The sequence below is a fragment of the Biomphalaria glabrata genome, chromosome 2 (genome assembly GCF_947242115.1).
Source record: "Biomphalaria glabrata chromosome 2, xgBioGlab47.1, whole genome shotgun sequence".
Classification (NCBI taxonomy): Eukaryota; Metazoa; Mollusca; class Gastropoda; family Planorbidae; genus Biomphalaria; species Biomphalaria glabrata.
This window is the reverse complement of record NC_074712.1, coordinates 48,465,519-48,483,845: the sequence shown is the minus strand read 5'-3', so window position 1 is coordinate 48,483,845 and position 18,327 is coordinate 48,465,519. Positions and strand designations below refer to the sequence as shown.

Genomic DNA, 18,327 nt, shown 5'->3' with positions numbered 1-18,327 from the left:
TGCAACCAGTGGTGTCACTGGAGGGGGGGGGGCAAGAGATGCAGGCCAAACTATTCTAGCTAGAATCTATTTGAATTTCCTTTCCTTTAACTTTACATCACTAAAGTCAAAGTCATGAAGTGTTCCAAAACTAAAGATTAAAGTAAAAGTGACTGGTCACTAGGCCTCTACTCTAGGAAAACAGTAGACTTGAGTGTCTTGAGTAGACTAGATCAAGAATCAAGATTTTAATTTATTGTACTAGACTCTGATTGTAGTGACTAACTTAACTAACTAGATAGATCTGATCTAGTGATTACACTGGATCTAGTCAAATCTACTCTCTAGGTCTAGATTAGTAGATATCTAGAATATAATCCATGCCTCGAAAGCCCTAGATCAAGATCTAATAACAGAAAAGACTCAAGACGTCTTACTTAGATCTATCTCTATATCTATATTTATAATAATGTAGATCTCTATATAATAAGTATACCATAAATATATATAAGAGATAAATGTTAATCGTCGAGCTTACATTCTACAATGATTCGAATCTTGTTGTTTTCCTGTTAACATTTTGTAAAAACCACGGAACCCACTCCGAATTTTTGTTTTATCGTCATAGAGATTATTTAAACAAAATGTCAGACACCATTGCTTCTTGATTCAAAAACATAACAGAAAGACAAAACAGCTATATACTATATAGTCTTTAATTGTTCACTTTTTTAAAACCATGTAATTAAAATTAAAACTTTATTTCTCTCATCTAGATAAGATATTTATGACTTAAGAATAAAAAGTTACACATTTTCAGCAAAGCCAACGTTTCACTTGATACTCTTACTCTTAGATAACTCTAGACTCTAGAGACTCTATAAACTAACTCTAGTCTAGAATCTAGATAGATCTAGTCTTTTCTAGACTCTAGAACTAAGAAACATAACAGTGATAACAGAAAGTCTGAGAAAGCCAAACAGCTAGATCTAGATCTATATAGTGTTTATTTGTTCACTTTTTTAAACCATGAAATTAAAATTAAAACTTTATTTCTCTCATCTAGATAAGATATTTATGTCATTTATGACTTAACAAGAATAAAAAGTGTATTATAATACTGCTGCAACAGTCATGTAATAATGTATAAGTTCCAGTATGACGTAGATCCAGAATACTTGAAGCTTATTAATACTAAATTTAATTAATATAGACAATAGTCCCCAAACCCCACTTGTGAGTGAGAATTCTAGATTTATAATCTAGTGATCAGTCTTTTTACTGCTGACTTGTAAGACTTGTTTCACAACTTCCTTCAGATTTATACATTGCATCCCAAACCTACTGCAGGAAGCAAGAGGATATAGCAGTAGGCAGGATTTGAGCATAGGACCATTGAGTTGACAGTCTGGAGAGCATATTTATAATCAGGCAGCTCTCTTAACCTGTACAGTGATAACATTTTGTTTGTGTTGTTTGTAGGCCTATTTACTGTTGAAATGTTTGATTTTATTCAATAATTAATTTATAATTTGTCTTTCAGCTTTAAGGCTATTGTCTACTTAAAGCAAAACTTCTGAAAGATTCAAAATAAAGTAGAAAATGGGAGAAAAAGGTGGAAAATCTGACATGGAGAGGGTGGGATTGTTTAAAGAAATGGATTATGTGACAGTTGGAGATCCTTATAAAACACCAGGGCAGGGTAGGTAATAGAGTCTATATATAGCCAATGTAGATCTGTATTATAATGTACTAATTTGTTCTATTTTTTAAGCTGCTAGCACAGACAACATTTTAAAAGTATTTCTTTTTAGTCTAATTACCCTATTCGTATACAATATGATCCAGTAAGTAACTGAAACCAGCTAAAATGGATGTGAAAGCCAAAGTCATGGGCTATTGCAGTAAACCCAAGTGAGACTGGTTTGATGAGAGCCATGCAGTAATTCAAGAGCTACTAAAGCAAAAGCACAACTGCTCTCGCACTGTTCTTGCAAACCCTACTGATACTGCAACTAGATCATTCTTTGTATCACACTCTCTAAAACATAAATGGTGACTTAACTATCTGTAAACATGCCGGATTATGCTGAGGCTGATGAGACAAGTTCTTTCTACCAGTTGCTTCAATGTGCCTATGGCCCAACTTTAGCAGACCATTGTACCATTATTTGTGAGAGAGGAGCTCAATGACTCACCAACATTTAAGGAAGTTAAAATTATAATTAATAAACTAAAAAAAAAAACACCTGGCTTTGATGGCCTTCTGGAATAAATCTTTAAATGGGATATGATGACACAACAGAAAGACTAACAGACTTAAATTGTTCATTCTATGCTCTATGATGGGAAAAGTGAGTTTTTCTACCTAACCTTTGAGCTTCTGTTTTAAATCCCTATACAGAAATGGTAACAAGTCTGACTGCTTTAACTATTGCTTCAATGTGCCTATGGCCCAACTTTATCAAACCATTTCAACTATTGAGGCATAATACTTCTGTCAGTAGCAGAAAAGATCTTTGCATGGGTCCTGCTTGATCAACTGACCAACTCTATTATAGTGGACTAGGTGCTATCTGAGAGCCAATGTGGCTTTGGAGATGATAGAAGTACATTTGACATGATGTTTGTTTTGCAACAATTACAAGAACAAGAAAAACATTAAAAATACTTTTTTTAAATGGAAAAATACCACCTTTAAACAACTTAACGAGTGATTGTTTTTCTCTTAATAATTAATGAATGTCAGAGTAAAAAACAATTGAACCTGAAAACATATAGTCTGTTCAAGATAAATATTTTCTCATTCTCTTGCCAAATTTAAATTTATTTCATTTTCTTTTTAGTTTGAAATACTATAAAAGTCAAACTCGAGTTTTCCCAGTATGGTCAATGAACTAGTTATTCTTTTCTCAGTGATAACATCAACTGTTAAATTTCTAGGAAAATTTTTGAGCCATTTTCGAGATCAATGTCCAGGTTCCACCCACCACCACTGATTTTGTTGATCTAACCAGGGCTTTTCATATGGTCAGTCTTGATGGCTTATGGAATATATTACAGCACAAAATTATCTGTTAATTAGAGTTATATATTTCAGAATACAGTATTCAAAACAGCTACATAAATATATCAACATTTTAATAATCATTAATTAAGTATTAAATTGAAGTTGTTGTTTTTTACACAGATTTTGAGGTTTTTACAGTTGTTTTAAATTGCAGGAGTTTTTAATGAGCCAGCTGGCAAAGGCAAACAGATGATCCCTGGAGGAACCAAAGAAAAATCTGCTAAGAGTGATGGCTATTTTGCAGATTTTGGACGTGTTTTTGAAGGGGAGTCATATTCTGATCCAGTAAAATTAAGAAGACAACATAGAATGTCTGAAAGCAAAAAAAATTTGTCAAAGGCATTTGTGCCAACTAATGGTTATAGAACAATGTGAGTCTTAATTGATATAATAAGCCTTTTCAAGCAGAGTTTACAAAACAGTTTCAGTACATGAAATTTTGCACAAACACAATTTCTTTAGTAAAAAAACAAAAAAAGAATGAACATTGTAATAATTATCACAATGTTTGCATATGAAATTCATTTTTTTCTTTTGCCAATTTGTAAGCTCTATTGTTTTGATTGAACCCTACCCTATTCATACCTTGCTGACTGCATTAAATGAAATTGTACTTACAATTATTTTTCATCATTTCTACAACAGTTCTGACACTGATTCAATATAAGTTCACTGTTGTTGGCATACATTTGGTTGTTTGATTTTGTGCTACAGGCTTCCAAAATGTTAGTCTAAATTCTGCCTGCTACTATCCCCTACCATCCTTCAAAGGGTTTGGGCTAGGACATAATAATCTTCATTTTTAAAGGAACATCTGAATGTATAAAATAATTTAGATTTAGAAACACTTTGTTTATACAGATTGTTCTCTACATGTTCTATGGTGTTGTGAACTAGAAATATCTAAGTATTATTTGTCTCCTAAGATATTTTACTTTAGAGAAGTCTAGTGAAAGATTGTATATGTTCTAATAGGAATGGGCTTGGAACATTCTATGGCACACTAGGTGGAGTAGTCCCAGCATTAAGTCCAGCAACATCAGGTGGTGGTAGTAAAAGAGAGCCTTTAAAAAATATATTGACCAACCCAGGAAAAAAAGGAACCGGATATGGGTAAGAAATTTTTTATAAATAGTTATATGAATGCATTTTTAAACTTTAAATAATCTTTGTTCTATTATTGTCAACAGAATGATTGCATGGTTTTTCATATGTAGATTTTATCAATTACTTAGATAAAAATACTAGGTTTCTGAATGAAAAATACTTTACCTTGACTTGATCAACATTCTCAAAGTCACTGTAAAAAAGCTTATTGGTCATTGTGCTGGCTAACCTATAGCAATTTTTTAAACTATTTAATAAACAGAAACATAAATCTTGTTGGCCATCAGACATTTAAGCCTAGTATGCATTTGAGACTATTATTATGATCATACAGAGTTCAAACCCTGCCCACCATTATCTACTACTACATTGTAGGAGTTTTGGCTGGGATGTAATACTCTTCAATTCTGAAGGAATGGCTCTGAAATTGAAATAAATCATAAAAATTATTTTTGTTGAAAAAAATATTGTTTACATTTTGTTTTTTCTACATTACATTTTGTATTGTTAAGTTGTAACACTTAATAAATTAAGTAAACATGTGGTTGAAAATTTACCTGTTTGAATTATCTATAGAAATACCTTGTAAATTTTCAGATATGTCTCTGTTACTTTGGGAAAATATCCAAATAGTTTACCAGATCCATTTAATAGTGATAAAGAAAAATACTTGGTTTGTGTTTGTGTAAAATTAGGAGTGTTTTCATTTATAGTGTGGCACTGTCTCTTTTCATACCTTTATGTTACTAAACCCTTTAGCAATCTTTTGCATTAAATGTAATGTTTAGTAACTCTTGCTGCAGTGCACAAAAGTCAGGTTGATGTTTATAAAATTATATTCTTTTAGCTTTGAAACTTATGAAAAAAATATGTAATAGTTTTGTTTACCATCAAATTTTAAATGGCAATTTATATATAACCACAGAGTGACAAGTGCTTGGTGTCAATTTGATTTAGAATATTAGGATTAAACAAACCTTTGTTGCGCAAGGGTCTATTCTCACTAAATCAAACAAGCAAAAAATTTAAGCTATTTCCCTTATTCAATATCAAACAAATAGTTAATTACCATTCATTAATTAAGTAATTGGGTATTTTTTAATTGATTCATGTTTTGTTAGGTACAATAAATAATTGTTTAAAGTTTCAAATTGGTCGGAGAATGAATTGTGCGAAGTTTCAACTTGATATGGGAATGGGTGTGGGAGAAATAACAAGTGCACACTTTTTACCAGACAGACAGATAAACAAACAGATTGATCAACAGAGTTGATATAAGCTTTGTAATAACACACCTAGATTTGATTGAAAAATTTATGGGTATAGAATGCATTTATTTATCTATTTTGCTATTGAATAATATTAATCAAAAAAATTGTGTGTACTTACATATTAATTAGTACTTTACATTAGTTGGGGAAGAAAAACGGTTGGTCATTGTGCTGGCCACATGACACCCTCATTATCATGGGCAACAGGAACAGATGACCTTTACATCATCTGCCCCAAAGATTGCAAGGTCTGAAAGGGAACTTTACTTACTTACTTACTTACATGTTATTATTTGGAGTTTAATATACTTTCTTTATAATAAAATTTGCAAAGAAAAAAAGGTAGCCTTACAATATCAGCTAGCAGTTATGTAAGTCTTGTGAAGCACTATTGTAAGCATGATGCAATACAATCTAGACTATATTGTAATTACTAGGTATGATAAGAATAACTATCTTTTAGTCTGATTCAATTAACTTTATGCATCTATAGAACCAAAATTGAAAATTAGACAAAATTAGTCCTATTTTTATTTCATCAAAATATTGGCTATACAAATTTTTTACAATTTCCTTTTCCTACCATTTTTTCTCTGTCTTAGTATTGATGAAACTATTTCTCACAATTGTGTTAGTCGCTTCGAGTCACAAATACAGATTGTCCTGAAATACATTAGCAATGAAATTCACCATCTTTTTTATTCTCTTTGTGGCACTGCTTGAAGTAAAACTAATATTTGTTTCTTGTAGTGTGGTGTTTTTTTTTTTGGCTTAATATTTTTTTTTTTTTGCTTTTGTGTTAAGCTATGCAAATATTTGTTTGAATCCATATCCGCCACACAGTGAAGATGATTATAACAAAGGCATTTCAATGTACAAGGTTAGTTCAAGCTGTACATTTTACAATATTTAAACTTCCCAAATTAACACAGGAGCTTTTCTATAACAAATGTAGAGTAAATATATGATTAATAAAATAAAATAAGATGTCAAAAACGTTAACTTTAGATGACTATTAATGTAGATAACTTTGATAATGCACTGGTACTCCTGTTCTGTACAAGGGGTTGACTATAGACAAATGGAAATAATGTTTCACTGATCTTAAAGAATGATAGTGAAATTGAGGTGCACTAATAAGAAACTCTTTAAAACCCAGCTTACATGTCTAGGGTTTGGTGACTGAGTGGTAAAGTGCTTGGCTTCTGAATCAAAGTTATTGGGTTCAAATCTTGGTGAAAACTGGTCTGTTAAATTTTGGGATTGTTAAGATGCCCCTGAGTCCGTCCAACTGACATTAATTGAATAATGTAATGGCTGTTAGTCATTGTGCTGGCCACATGACACCATCGTTATATATAACCATCAGACATACAAACTTGACATCATCTGCCCTATAGATTGCAAGGTCTGAAAGGGATAATTGCCTTTTTCTACCTGTCTGTATAATCTTATTGGCATAGAAAAATGCACTTTTCAGCTTTTGAAAGAGACATCTGGTGAACTCTTATAGAGTGCAGAACATACATCTGTTACCTAAAAGAATGGCTACCTTAACTTAAATTGACTCCCACAGGCTTCAAGGATAAGAGCTCTAAACTACTGTGCAATTCTTTAACCTTCTCCCCTTATACATTCATTCTTGTCTAGTCATTAAGAACAAAATATCTGTATCCTCTTAAGAAACAGACTAAGATAGACACCCCTTTCTGCTAGTTTATCTGAACAAAGTCTTCCTAAACTTATCCAGTGTAAAGAACTATTACCTTTGTATAGCCATTTAAACACATAGACATTTCAGTAAAAGCTCTTAAGGATAAAATATCATTGCCTTTCTTCATCAGGTAGAGGACCCCCCACCCCACTCATTTCCACAAAGCACCCAACACACACAGAAGCACCAATGACAATTTTAATTTCTATTAGACATTAAACGTTGGTGTAGAAAAAAAAGTTTTTGTGATAATTGAGCAGAGTAGGTCATCAAACATGATATGGCTTGTTCTAATTAAACAGTTCAGTCAACATAGGTATTCAAGTGTTACTTGATCTGTATTTATAATTATCTGTCCTATAAGTGTATATTTTAGCTGTGACCAGAAAGATGTTATATCATTACTATAGCTCCTCCTTCGTGATCGAAGATGAGCACATTTCTCATTTTCTATAGACTCGAAGATAACTGTAAAGTCCAATACGCGCTTTAAAAAGCCGGCCGCATACGTGTCATGGGTAGATTTGGTCAGTTGCTTCTTCTCTCAGCTTTTGTTGGTTCGGCGCTCTTTCACCATGGCCACTCTTCTTGCTTCAAATCTCAAGACTCCGAGACTCACAGCTTCACACGATGAGAAGCGATCAAGAGCTAGTGCTTCCCAGCTGTGAATGTCGAAATTGCATTCCTTGAAGGAGCTCTTGAGAGTCTTTATAGCGCTTGAATTGACCTCCCTGGGAGCGCTTTCCTGCACACAACTCCCCGTACAGAAGTCGTTTGGGAAGGCGATTGTCTGGGACTACATGTCCCGCCCATCGAAAGTGGGACCTACATTACTACATGCACTATGTTTATTACATTATTGGGGCATAGTTTATTTGTAGAGCTTGTATCTGTAGATCAGAAAGGACATAGTTTATTTGTAGAGCTTGTATCTGTAGATCAGAAAGGACATAGTTTATTTGTGTAGCTTGTATCTGTAGATCAGAAAGGACAGAGTTTATTTGTGTAGCTTGTATCTGTAGATCAGAAAGGACATAGTTTATTTGTAGAGCTTGTATCTGTAGATCAGAAAGGACATATTTTATTTGTAGAGCTTGTAGCCTATCTGTAGATCAGAAAGGACATAGTTGATTTGTAGAGCTTGTATCTGTAGATCAGAAAGGACATAGTTTATTTGTGTAGCTTGCATCTGTAGATCAGAAAGTTTTGAGGTCCATAGCTTTTTTAAATTCAAGATATCCTAAAATTGCCCACATTTTTTTTTTAAGGATGTAGCCTAGATAACTTGTCATTGTGCTTGTTATGTTTGCTTTAGATCTTTATAAATTGTGAATCACATAAAGAGACTTGACGACCCAATGAAACGTTTATAATGTTAATGCTTAGACTCTCTCTCTCTCTCTCTCTGCATTACATTACTTTTTGCTAACGTGAGTGTCGTGGTTCTGTGTAGAGCTTTTGACTTGAGTAGCACAAAAGATATTAATTAAGTAACACAATTAATAGCAGAAAATAAATTTATCGAATAAAGATAATAGTTGACAAGTAATTCAGCCTTAAAGGCGTAATGTTTGATTGAATAATAGCTTCAAGAACAACATCTGAGTACACTTTACAATGATATTTATTTATAATCATTTACTCCTTACAACAAATAACTTGACTATGATATATATGTCCTTCCTCTCCGAGGACCAAGTTATAACTGCCGTTCTACCTCATGGTTTCAGCTCAGCCACTGGCGGATCCAGAACTTTGGAGTGGGGGGGGGCGATTTTTTTCCAAACCCTAACCCTAACGCCCAGTAAACCCTAACCCTATGCATAAACGTGCGTACAGTATATATATATATATTCGATATATGAGAATAAAATAAGACTGTTTCTCAATCTTCGGCGAAAAAAACAGAAAAAAAACAGTCTTTCTCTTGCAAGCTTGGGGGTTTGGGAGAGCAATGTAAACTTTTTCAAAAGCGTTTTCTTGCATTTTTCTCTGCAGAAACGCATTCTTCTGACATCTACAGCTCATTATTTATCAGTGGGGTTCGGGGCGAAGCCCCGACGCCAAAAGCGTTTTCTTGAATTTTTCACGGCTGAAACGCATTCTCCTGACATCTACAGCTCATTACTTATTAGTGGTGTTCGGGGCGAAGCCCCGACGCCAAAAGCGTTTTCTTGCATTTTTCACTGCAGAAACGCATTCTTCTGACATGTACAGCTCATTATTTATCAGTGGGGTTCGGGGCAAAGCCCCGACGCCAAAAGCGTTTTCTTGAATTTTTCACGGCTGAAACGCATTCTCCTGACATCTACAGCTCATTACTTATTAGTGGTGTTCGGGGCGAAGCCCCGACGCCCAAAAGCGTTTTCTTGCATTTTTCACGACTGAAACGCCTTCTCCTGACATCTACAGCTCATTATTAATCAGTGGGGTTCGGGGCTAAGCCCCGACGCCAAAAGCGTTTTCTTGAATTTTTCACGGTTGAAACACATTCTCCTGACATCTACAGCTCATTACTTATTAGTGGTGTTCGGGGCGAAGCCCCCACGCCAAAAGCGTTTTCTTGCATTTCTCACTGCAGAAACGCATTCTCCTGACATCTACAGCTTATTATTCATCAGTGAGGTTCGGGGCGAAGCCTCGACGCTAAAAGCGTTTTCTGGCATTCTTCACTGCAGTAACGCATTCTCGTGCCCTACAGCTCATTATTCATTCTATTATAAAGTGCCTTTTGAATAATGATAAAAAATATTCTAATATGAATTTATAGTCCCTTAATACATTGCAAATAAAACCGATTTGTTCTTTGAAAAGATTAGATACCCCACATATTTAGATTAAGGTTTTGAGGATCGCGGCCGAAAAAAAAAAATTCGATTAATAATATTCAATAAAATTCTAGCATACATTATGAGTTATAGTCCTAAATTTATTTAACTAGAAAAATATGAGATAGAGTAAAGGTTGGAAAAAGTCGACTACGAAAAGATTATCTGGCTTTTGAACTCATCTCAACCGTGACTGTTATATTGAAAAATTTCGTTTGAATTATAACTTTTCCAAAGCAAAGTCTTTCTTAAAATTGTTATGATAAATTCATGTCAAATTACACAAACTCTGTCTGGAAAGGGCAAGGGCGGTAAAATGAAAACTATTAATTCTCGCTCCTTTTTATAATTTCTGCTATTGATAGCATTTTGCATTAAAGAATAGGGGTTGGGCGACTCGATAGAAGAATTTACTTTATAGCATATATAAATTATATTAGTGACAGATTTTTTAATTTTGTAATTTCTTACTATAATACAAAAAGAAAAAGTATTGATTTGTCCGATATTCGACTAATTTTGTTCACATACTATGATTTCTCCATAAAAGCAGCACCGCCCACCCCCCCCCCCCCACTCAAAGGGTTTAGATAGGAAGGGCGGTGGAGGTATTCGCTCTTCCCCTTCCAATCGGCCAACAGGTGAACGAAATTATATAAAGACCGGTTAAAATACCAATAACAAGTTTTAATCATATTTAATTGATTCTGTTAGCAAGCTGCGATTTCTATAAATGAATAGGACCGCCCCCCCCCACTCGAAAGTTTATGGTGGGGGGGGGCGGATTGATGCCATCGCCCCTCCAGACCCTACCAAATCGGCCAAAATACTAGAAGGGGGGGGCGAAATAATCTAAAAATAGGTTGAAATATAAATAATTAGTATATATTATTAACATAAGTAATAAATTCGCATACAAATTGTGTGAATTCTATACTATAATTCGTCCGCCCCCCCCCCCTTCGGGGGGGGGGGGGTCGGCCGAGTGGGGGGGTCGATCGCCCCTACCGCCCCCCCCCCCCCTGGATCCGCCAGTGAGCTCAGCCCGATTTTTTCCCCGTGCCAATGGCACGCTTATGATAGGTGATTCAAAATGACCCCATGGACAGTGGACAGTGAGTCTCAAATGAGGCTGTGACACCCAATGACAATGAACCTTTTTAAAAATGTTACCCTGTTTTTGCCATTTCTATATTAAATGCTTTTGGATGAAGGTCACACGATATTCACAAAAAGCTGGAGATAATCTCTTTTACAAAAGATGTCCTTCCCCAAAAGATGCATGTATGTTAATGTTAATATTTAAATTAAATTTTCATTTGGAGATAATTTTTTAAGGAATCCCATTATTTGTTTCATAGTTTAATAAAATTGCTTAATCATAAGATTAATGTTAATAACTTTTTTCTTCTATTAAAAAACAAATGAATAAATAAAGATAGTTTATTATTAATAGCCAAAAAAAATAGTAATACAATTTATCTATATTTTTTCTGTACTGAGTTAATCCATGTTTTCAACTAAGTGTTATTTATGTTTTTATTTAATTATTATTTTTATACATTTCTAACATAAAATGGTTGCCACATTTCATTTTTTATTTGCCTTTTTTTTCATGATCTAGCAAGAACTTCAAAAACACAAAGCTGCACTAAAAGCAGGTGCATTTAGACTGAATATGCATCCCTCAGATTATTTTAATGGTAATCCATACAGATCAGATGTGGCTGCCCCTGCAGCAAGAAAATGGGCAGGTGATTTGCCTGCCAAACCAATAACAACTCCATTTCGCCCAAGTAATCCTGGAAAGCATGTATGTTTTCTCTAAGCGTTCATTTCAAATACTGAAATAATATATTCTTATCTTCTTATCTTATAAAATACAGATGTTACTACAAAAAAAAAAAAAAAAAAAAATTACATCCTATGCATCATGCATCTAGTCATACATGTTAACTATTGTTAACCAATGACTTTAATTCTGCCAAGTCATTGGTTTTCCTGGCTGGCTCAGGCAAACCATTCCATGCTCTAATAGCACTAGGGAAGAAGGAGTATTTGTCCTAGCATCATGGAACGAGGAATGTGCCTTTATCTTTGTGTCTTTATGAGTATTTTATTAGATTTATTGTTTTGTATTTGGAGATTATGGTTCTTATAGTGATGCATGCTCATTTATCATTTCTTTCCAACTCTCTCCTAAGCTCCTTACATGTTGTTGGCCAAGTGGAATGAAATAACTTTGTTAAAAAATATTGTTTTGAAACCTACTCAGCTGGTTAAAGGAAATGAGCAATATATTATCAACATTTATTTTTATTCATGAACAGTTGGCTGGAATGAAAGCTGGCACATTTGACCCTTACCCCTCACACTCTGCAGACCCATACGGCATCAAGTACAAACGACCTGTGAATGTTGTGAACAAATTTGGAAAGACTTTTGTACCTCCCCCTGGACCTAAATCCACGCCTTGCAATTCAATTATAAATCAAAATATTATGAGGTAAACAAAAATGTATATTTGTCTTTTGTGTGTGTGTGTGTCTATTTAGTAATGTTCTTGTTACTAGTAGTGCAATATTATTTTATGTCATTTTTGTCTGAGAAAAAAAAAGTAGTTTCATTTCATTCTCTCTATATGCACATGTTATAGATATAATGAGAGTAATTAGAATACATTATTTTCAATGAATGAAAATGGTGAATCAAATTCAACAAAATAAAAAGCAAGCCTCAACAAGGGCATGAACTCTATGAATATCCCTGAATTAATTGCATGTCCCAATGTTGCAGTAGATAATCTTAATAATAGATTTTATAAGAAGTATAAACAACAATACAATGGCTGAGTAGTAAAGTGCTTTGCTTCCAAATTAAGAGTTCTGGGTTCAAATCTCAGTGAAGACTGGCATTTTTAATTCCGGGATTTTTTTTAGATGTCCCCGAGTCCACCCAACTCTTATGGCTACCTGACGTAAGTTGGGTAAAGGAAATGCGGTTGGGCGTTTTGCTGGCCACATGACACCCTCATTAACCCTCGGCCATAGAAACAGGTAACCTTGACATTATTACGAGGTCTGACAACATCAAATCAAATCAGATAAGTTATTAGTGAGTGCGGTAAGAACAAAGAAAGAAGAAAATTCAATAGGAACCATGAGTTATTTCTGCAAAAAGAGGAACCACTAGTTTCAAATGTGCAGAAAAAGATGCAACATGAGCCTGGTAGAAGAAGATAAACACGCAGTGATGTACCAATTAGCACTGCAGTTAGGGTCAAATTGAGAACATCAAGGTCTTTGAAGACAAGCGACTGTCAAGACAGTTACTTTTTTACTTTTTGAGTTGATACTAGTACAAGGTGCAACATTCTTTTGATGTCTGAGTTTGAAAAGCTCAAAGACAAAGTAAAACTTCCTTATTTGGGAAAATCAATCATGCGATTAAGTTTTTAGGAGTAGTGGTGCTACCATTGAAAAGTAATACCCAAGAGGGGAAAGCAAACTTTGAGAATGTAAACATTAATCAATAAAACATTTTGAGGCATAGTTACTAAGATAACTTTCTGAAATGCTAAAAACAACTGGAACAGGAGAATACAAGATTCAGTTGGAGGAAAATCTTAAAGGAGCTATTCATCCACTACGTCTTAAAGGAGCTATTCATCCACTACGTCTTAAAGGAGCTATTCATCCACTACGTATTAAAGGAGCTATTCATCCACTACGTCTTAAAGGAGCTATTCATCCACTACGTCTTAAAGGAGCTATTCATCCACTACGTCTTAAAGGAGCTATTCATCCACTACGTCTTAAAGGAGCTATTCATCCACTACGTCTTAAAGGAGCTATTCATCCACTACGTCTTAAAGGAGCTATTCATCCACTACGTCTTACAGATGATGTAGAAGTTCAATGGAAACATGAACAGAAAAAGTTTCCAAGAATTGATACATGTTTATACAAACCCAACAGTTTTAGAGTATTATGATGTCAAAAAGAGATAGAATGTCATGCAAGTAAAGATGGACTGGGAGCAGTATTACTCCAGGAAGGTCGTGTAATTGGATACGCATCAAGAGCTCCCACAGACGTGGAAACGAGATATGCTCAAATTGAGAAGGAAATGCTTTCAATTGTGTATAATACAAGCAAATTTCACTGCTACATATTTGGTGAAGAAATAGCAGCTTATAATGATCTGGAACAAATCTTCAAGAAACCTTTATTGTCAGCACCAATGAGGATACAGAAGATGCTAATAAGAGAACAGGGGTATGATCTGAAAGTTTGTTACAGAAAGGGCATGAAGGAAATGTTTATCTCTGATAAATTTTATTATGCACATTTACCAGATACGCAGAAATGTAAATTTATAGATAATTCTGTGCAAACTATTTCTGTAAGTGATTCGAAATGCAGCGAAATTTAAGACTATACAAACAAATAACTCCTATTGAAGTCAGGTCATATTGGGATTCAAGAGACCAGTTATCAACTTCAAATGGAATTATATACAAAGGTCTGAGAATAGTCATGCCGCCAAGCTTACATTCATACACGCTAAAGCCGATACACAAGTCTCACTTAGGAATAGTGAAGTGCAAGAAGAGAGCTACATAATGTTTTGGTCAGGCATGAATGCAGACATTAAAGTGATAATTAAGTATTGTAGCAGGTGTGCTGGACATCAGAACCAACAAGTGTCAGAACCGCTAATTACATACCAAGAGCCAGACCTTCCATAAATCATTATTTAATGTGATCTGTTCAACTTTGAAGAAAAAAGTATGTGCTTCAAGTTGACTACTTCTCAAAGTTTATTGATGTAGAACTTTGGTGCCCCAACAGGGAAGTGAGAACTGTCACATGAAACTACACCGAAAACCATCGAAGCAATGAAGTGTACATTCGCATGACATAAAATAAATAGAAGAAAAGGGTCAGATAGTGGGCCACAATTCTCTTCTAGAGAATTCATAAATTTCTGTAAGCCATATAAAATAGAGCATGAAACGTCGAGTCCTCGTTTTCAGAGCTCAAAATGGCGAGTCTGAAAGAGCTAAAGAAACTGTAAAGGAAAAGCGAAGAAAGATTTCTAGCGCTATTAGACAACAGAACAACTCCACTGACTAATATTAATTTTTTCGTCAGCACAACTGCTATTGGGACGCCGACCCAGAAATATAAACCTACTAGCATCGAACGAAGAGATTCTCACGCCTAAGATTCCAGATCTTAAGGTGGTGAAAAAACACTTTGACCCAGAGAAAAAGTCTCAGAAACACTATTAGGACAAGAGGAAAGGAGTTAAGAACTATCATCAACTACTAGCAGTCAGAATGCTACTTAGTTGGAAACCTAAAGTGAAAATCAGTAAAAGCACTTTTGAAACACAAAGCCAAGATCATTTAAAATCAGAAACGGAAGTCAGTTCTACATAATAATAATAATAATAATAATAAGGCTTGTCTTCGAGTACGAAAATTAGTGAGGAATACATTATTTCCCGTGGCTGCGCAGCCCCAGCTGTGACCTGCATATTTTGCCACATCCAGGGCAAGTTCTACATAAGAAACAGAAAACACACCAGTGTGTCTTCTGAGAAAGCAAACAGATTTGACAATACTTACGACTTTCCAGATGGTATCTCTGAACAGCCAGAACCACAGAATCTTGAATTGAAGATTTTAAACTGCGCTTGATGTTGTAGAACCGTCACACTACATTTTTCATCATCTTTGGACCACAGCACCTAACGAAAGACACTCAGGCAGAGTAGTGAACAAACCCTCGATACTTGGTGTGCGATTAACTGTATTGATTTTAATCTCTGACTAGTTTGTTACTTATTCTGATAAATTGATGTTATGAATTAAAGAAATGTAACATACTGGTATTTATGTACATTTTGCAGACTTCAGCGCAACACCGCTTCTGTTTATTTTATAAACAGTTCTAATATGTCTTCCCTCATTACACATATATTGTTCATTGTGTTGTACAGTTATTTACACACACTCACACATATATATAATGTAAATTCCAAATATTGGGGTATTAGCATAGATCTGAGCTTTAAATGATACATTTCTTATAAAACTACTAGATCTAGTACTCTTCTTATTCATGAACACAACTTGTTTGTTCCCTTGCAGATCTGTTAACAGCACTAATTATAGATCTATCACTGTGCTTTGAGTTGTCTGACATAATGAAATTCATCAAGAACGCAAGCCCTGTTTTGAAGACTCAACATCCAAACATCTTTAGCAAAAGAAACTATCATAGTGTTATTAATTACTTATAATTAGCCTATTCTTATATGCCATTGAAATAAAGTTGCCTGAAAACATTTATTAAAATAAGAATAAGAAAAATAATTTTAAAATATGTTAAGCAGAATGATATACAGACCAGTATCAAAATTAAAGAAAATGAGAATTCAACAATGCATTGTTAAGTAATGTATTGTCATAATTAAATTGCTAATTAATTTTATAATTATTTTTTATTTGTATGTATTTCCACACGTTTTTTAATGATTTTTACTTCTTTTATTTTTGATATTTCTTATTACAATTTAGTTGATGAGCATTGCTTATAACAGAGTGGATTTTTTTTTTCATGTTAAATTTACTTAGCTTGTTGTGTATAGCAATAAAAAAAGTTCATTAGCGTATTCTTTAAATGTTAATTTAAATTACACTGTATCATTACTGTTTGCATACAAATCTAATAAATTCCTAAAAAGTAAATACCAGTCAATTAAGCCTATTGAATAACAGGTTTTTATACAAAATGTTTTCCATGTGACATTTTAGCCTTTTGAACTAAAGCCTGTTTTCAAAAGTGTCCATGTTTAAATGTCAAAGGTTGCAGAATAAATGAAGAATAAACGTTCTCTTAGATTAATTGTAAAAAAAAATTAAGGTACCCGGTATTAATAAAGTTTCTCTTCCTATGGTCCACGGTCAACGAGGGTGTCACGTGGCCAGCACAGAAATAGATGACCTTTACATCATCTGCCCCATAGATCGCAAGGTCTGAACGGGAACTTTTTTACTTTTTATTAATAAAGTTGAACTTTTTTTTTTTGTTCATATTATTGTTAAAACAAAAAAACTATTTGTGTATTGAATGTTACTTCATTTATTGATAGAAGTTGTGATATAATGTCAATAAAAATGATCTCCATGACATGATCTGACTATCTTCATACAGTGTTAAGCAGTGTTGCACATCAGTAGAAATATGAGTATTTTAATTTCTCTTTTCATTGATGCTAGCATTAGGCGTGCCTACCTATTTGAGAGCGATTCTCTATCTGCATGCCATGCAAAATTTTCTATCACATAGTAGAATATCCTTTCATTTTGCATCTCAACGAGAATTTTAGATTTTTATGTTTATTAAAATCTTATAAAACACGTACCGCAGACCTATTACCGGGCTACTTTGTGTTTTTTTAAACAGTGTTTTATAGATCCAGACTTAGTCTGTAATGAAGATTGGATCTCAATTTTCCGCAATAATTATAAGTACTTTAAAAACTAGGGGTGCCTATTTGTAGCTTCAACCTTAGATGGTGACGAAGCATAGATTAAATTTGAGTTATTTATGTAACATGTTTGTTTGTGAGTGTGAATGCGTTGGATCCATTTTTGTTCGAAACAAGTGGTGCCCCCGCCCAGAGCTCTCGAGGCATATTTAGCCCATGACTCTCTAGTCTCCTGCCTTCCGTGAAATTTCTGCTTATTTTGCATTCTAAAGCCACAAAGGCTTGGACCCATTGGATTTAAAAGATTTGTTGAGATAATCGAGACCCATGTAAAAGAAGGTTGAGCACCTCTTTTCGAAGCGACCCTATAGGCTTGTTGGCCTCCTTCAGTCGAAAAGTGACTATGGTTCATCTCGAACACATCTTCATGTGGCTGTGGAGCCCTATTTTGGAAAGACACTCCCGTCCTCAAACATCGCAGGTTAAGGTGGCTATCGCTTTGGTGGTAGAGGAGCTAACCATTTTACGCATGGTACGCTTTTCTTCCACAACCGAGGCCCATGTTTTTTCGCCGTCCATAGCTTTCTTGGTCTTGGACAATAGGCTTACAGTTACAGTTGGGGTTGCAGTGAAAAAGCGTGCTTTTAGGTCGAATTAGTTAGAAGCTAATGTATTGTGATATTTGTCGGAATTAAAGTAACTGGATAAGATTAATAGATGTAGAGCTGTAGACCCAGGTGTATGCACTAGCGGATCCAGAACTTTGGAGGGGGGGGGGCGATTTTTTCACAACCCTAACCCCGACGCCCAGTAAACCCTAACCCTATGCATATATATATATATGCCTATAACCCT

General features: G+C 34.4%; 1 protein-coding gene across 2 annotated transcripts; it reads left to right on the top strand.

The window, feature by feature from the left end:
• Nucleotides 1–588: 588 nt before the first annotated feature.
• Nucleotides 589–17,176, top strand: LOC106078477 (UPF0602 protein C4orf47 homolog). Of its 2 annotated transcripts, none has more exons than XM_013239354.2 (8): nt 589–720; nt 1,523–1,681; nt 3,204–3,420; nt 4,025–4,162; nt 6,232–6,307; nt 11,594–11,782; nt 12,300–12,475; nt 16,130–17,176. In XM_013239354.2, the coding sequence occupies exons 2-8, from the start codon at nt 1,582–1,584 to the stop codon at nt 16,170–16,172; spliced, it is 939 nt and encodes a 312-aa protein (XP_013094808.1). In that variant the 5' UTR covers nt 589–720; nt 1,523–1,581; the 3' UTR covers nt 16,173–17,176. The 2 variants fall into 2 exon arrangements, with proteins under 2 accessions (XP_013094808.1, XP_013094809.1); XM_013239355.2 differs by lacking the exon at nt 6,232–6,307 and adding an exon at nt 4,754–4,829.
• The last annotated feature ends 1,151 nt before the right edge of the window (nt 17,177–18,327 follow it).

Bases quoted from the DNA above. Each gene is read 5' to 3' on its own strand.
- LOC106078477 (XM_013239354.2), top strand. From the start codon at position 1,582: ATGGGAGAAAAAGGTGGAAAATCTGACATGGAGAGGGTGGGATTGTTT. The intron at 3,421-4,024 runs GTGAGTCTTAAT...ATGTTCTAATAG, and splicing joins ACTAATGGTTATAGAACAAT to GAATGGGCTTGGAACATTCT. The intron at 6,308-11,593 runs GTTAGTTCAAGC...TTCATGATCTAG, and splicing joins AAGGCATTTCAATGTACAAG to CAAGAACTTCAAAAACACAA.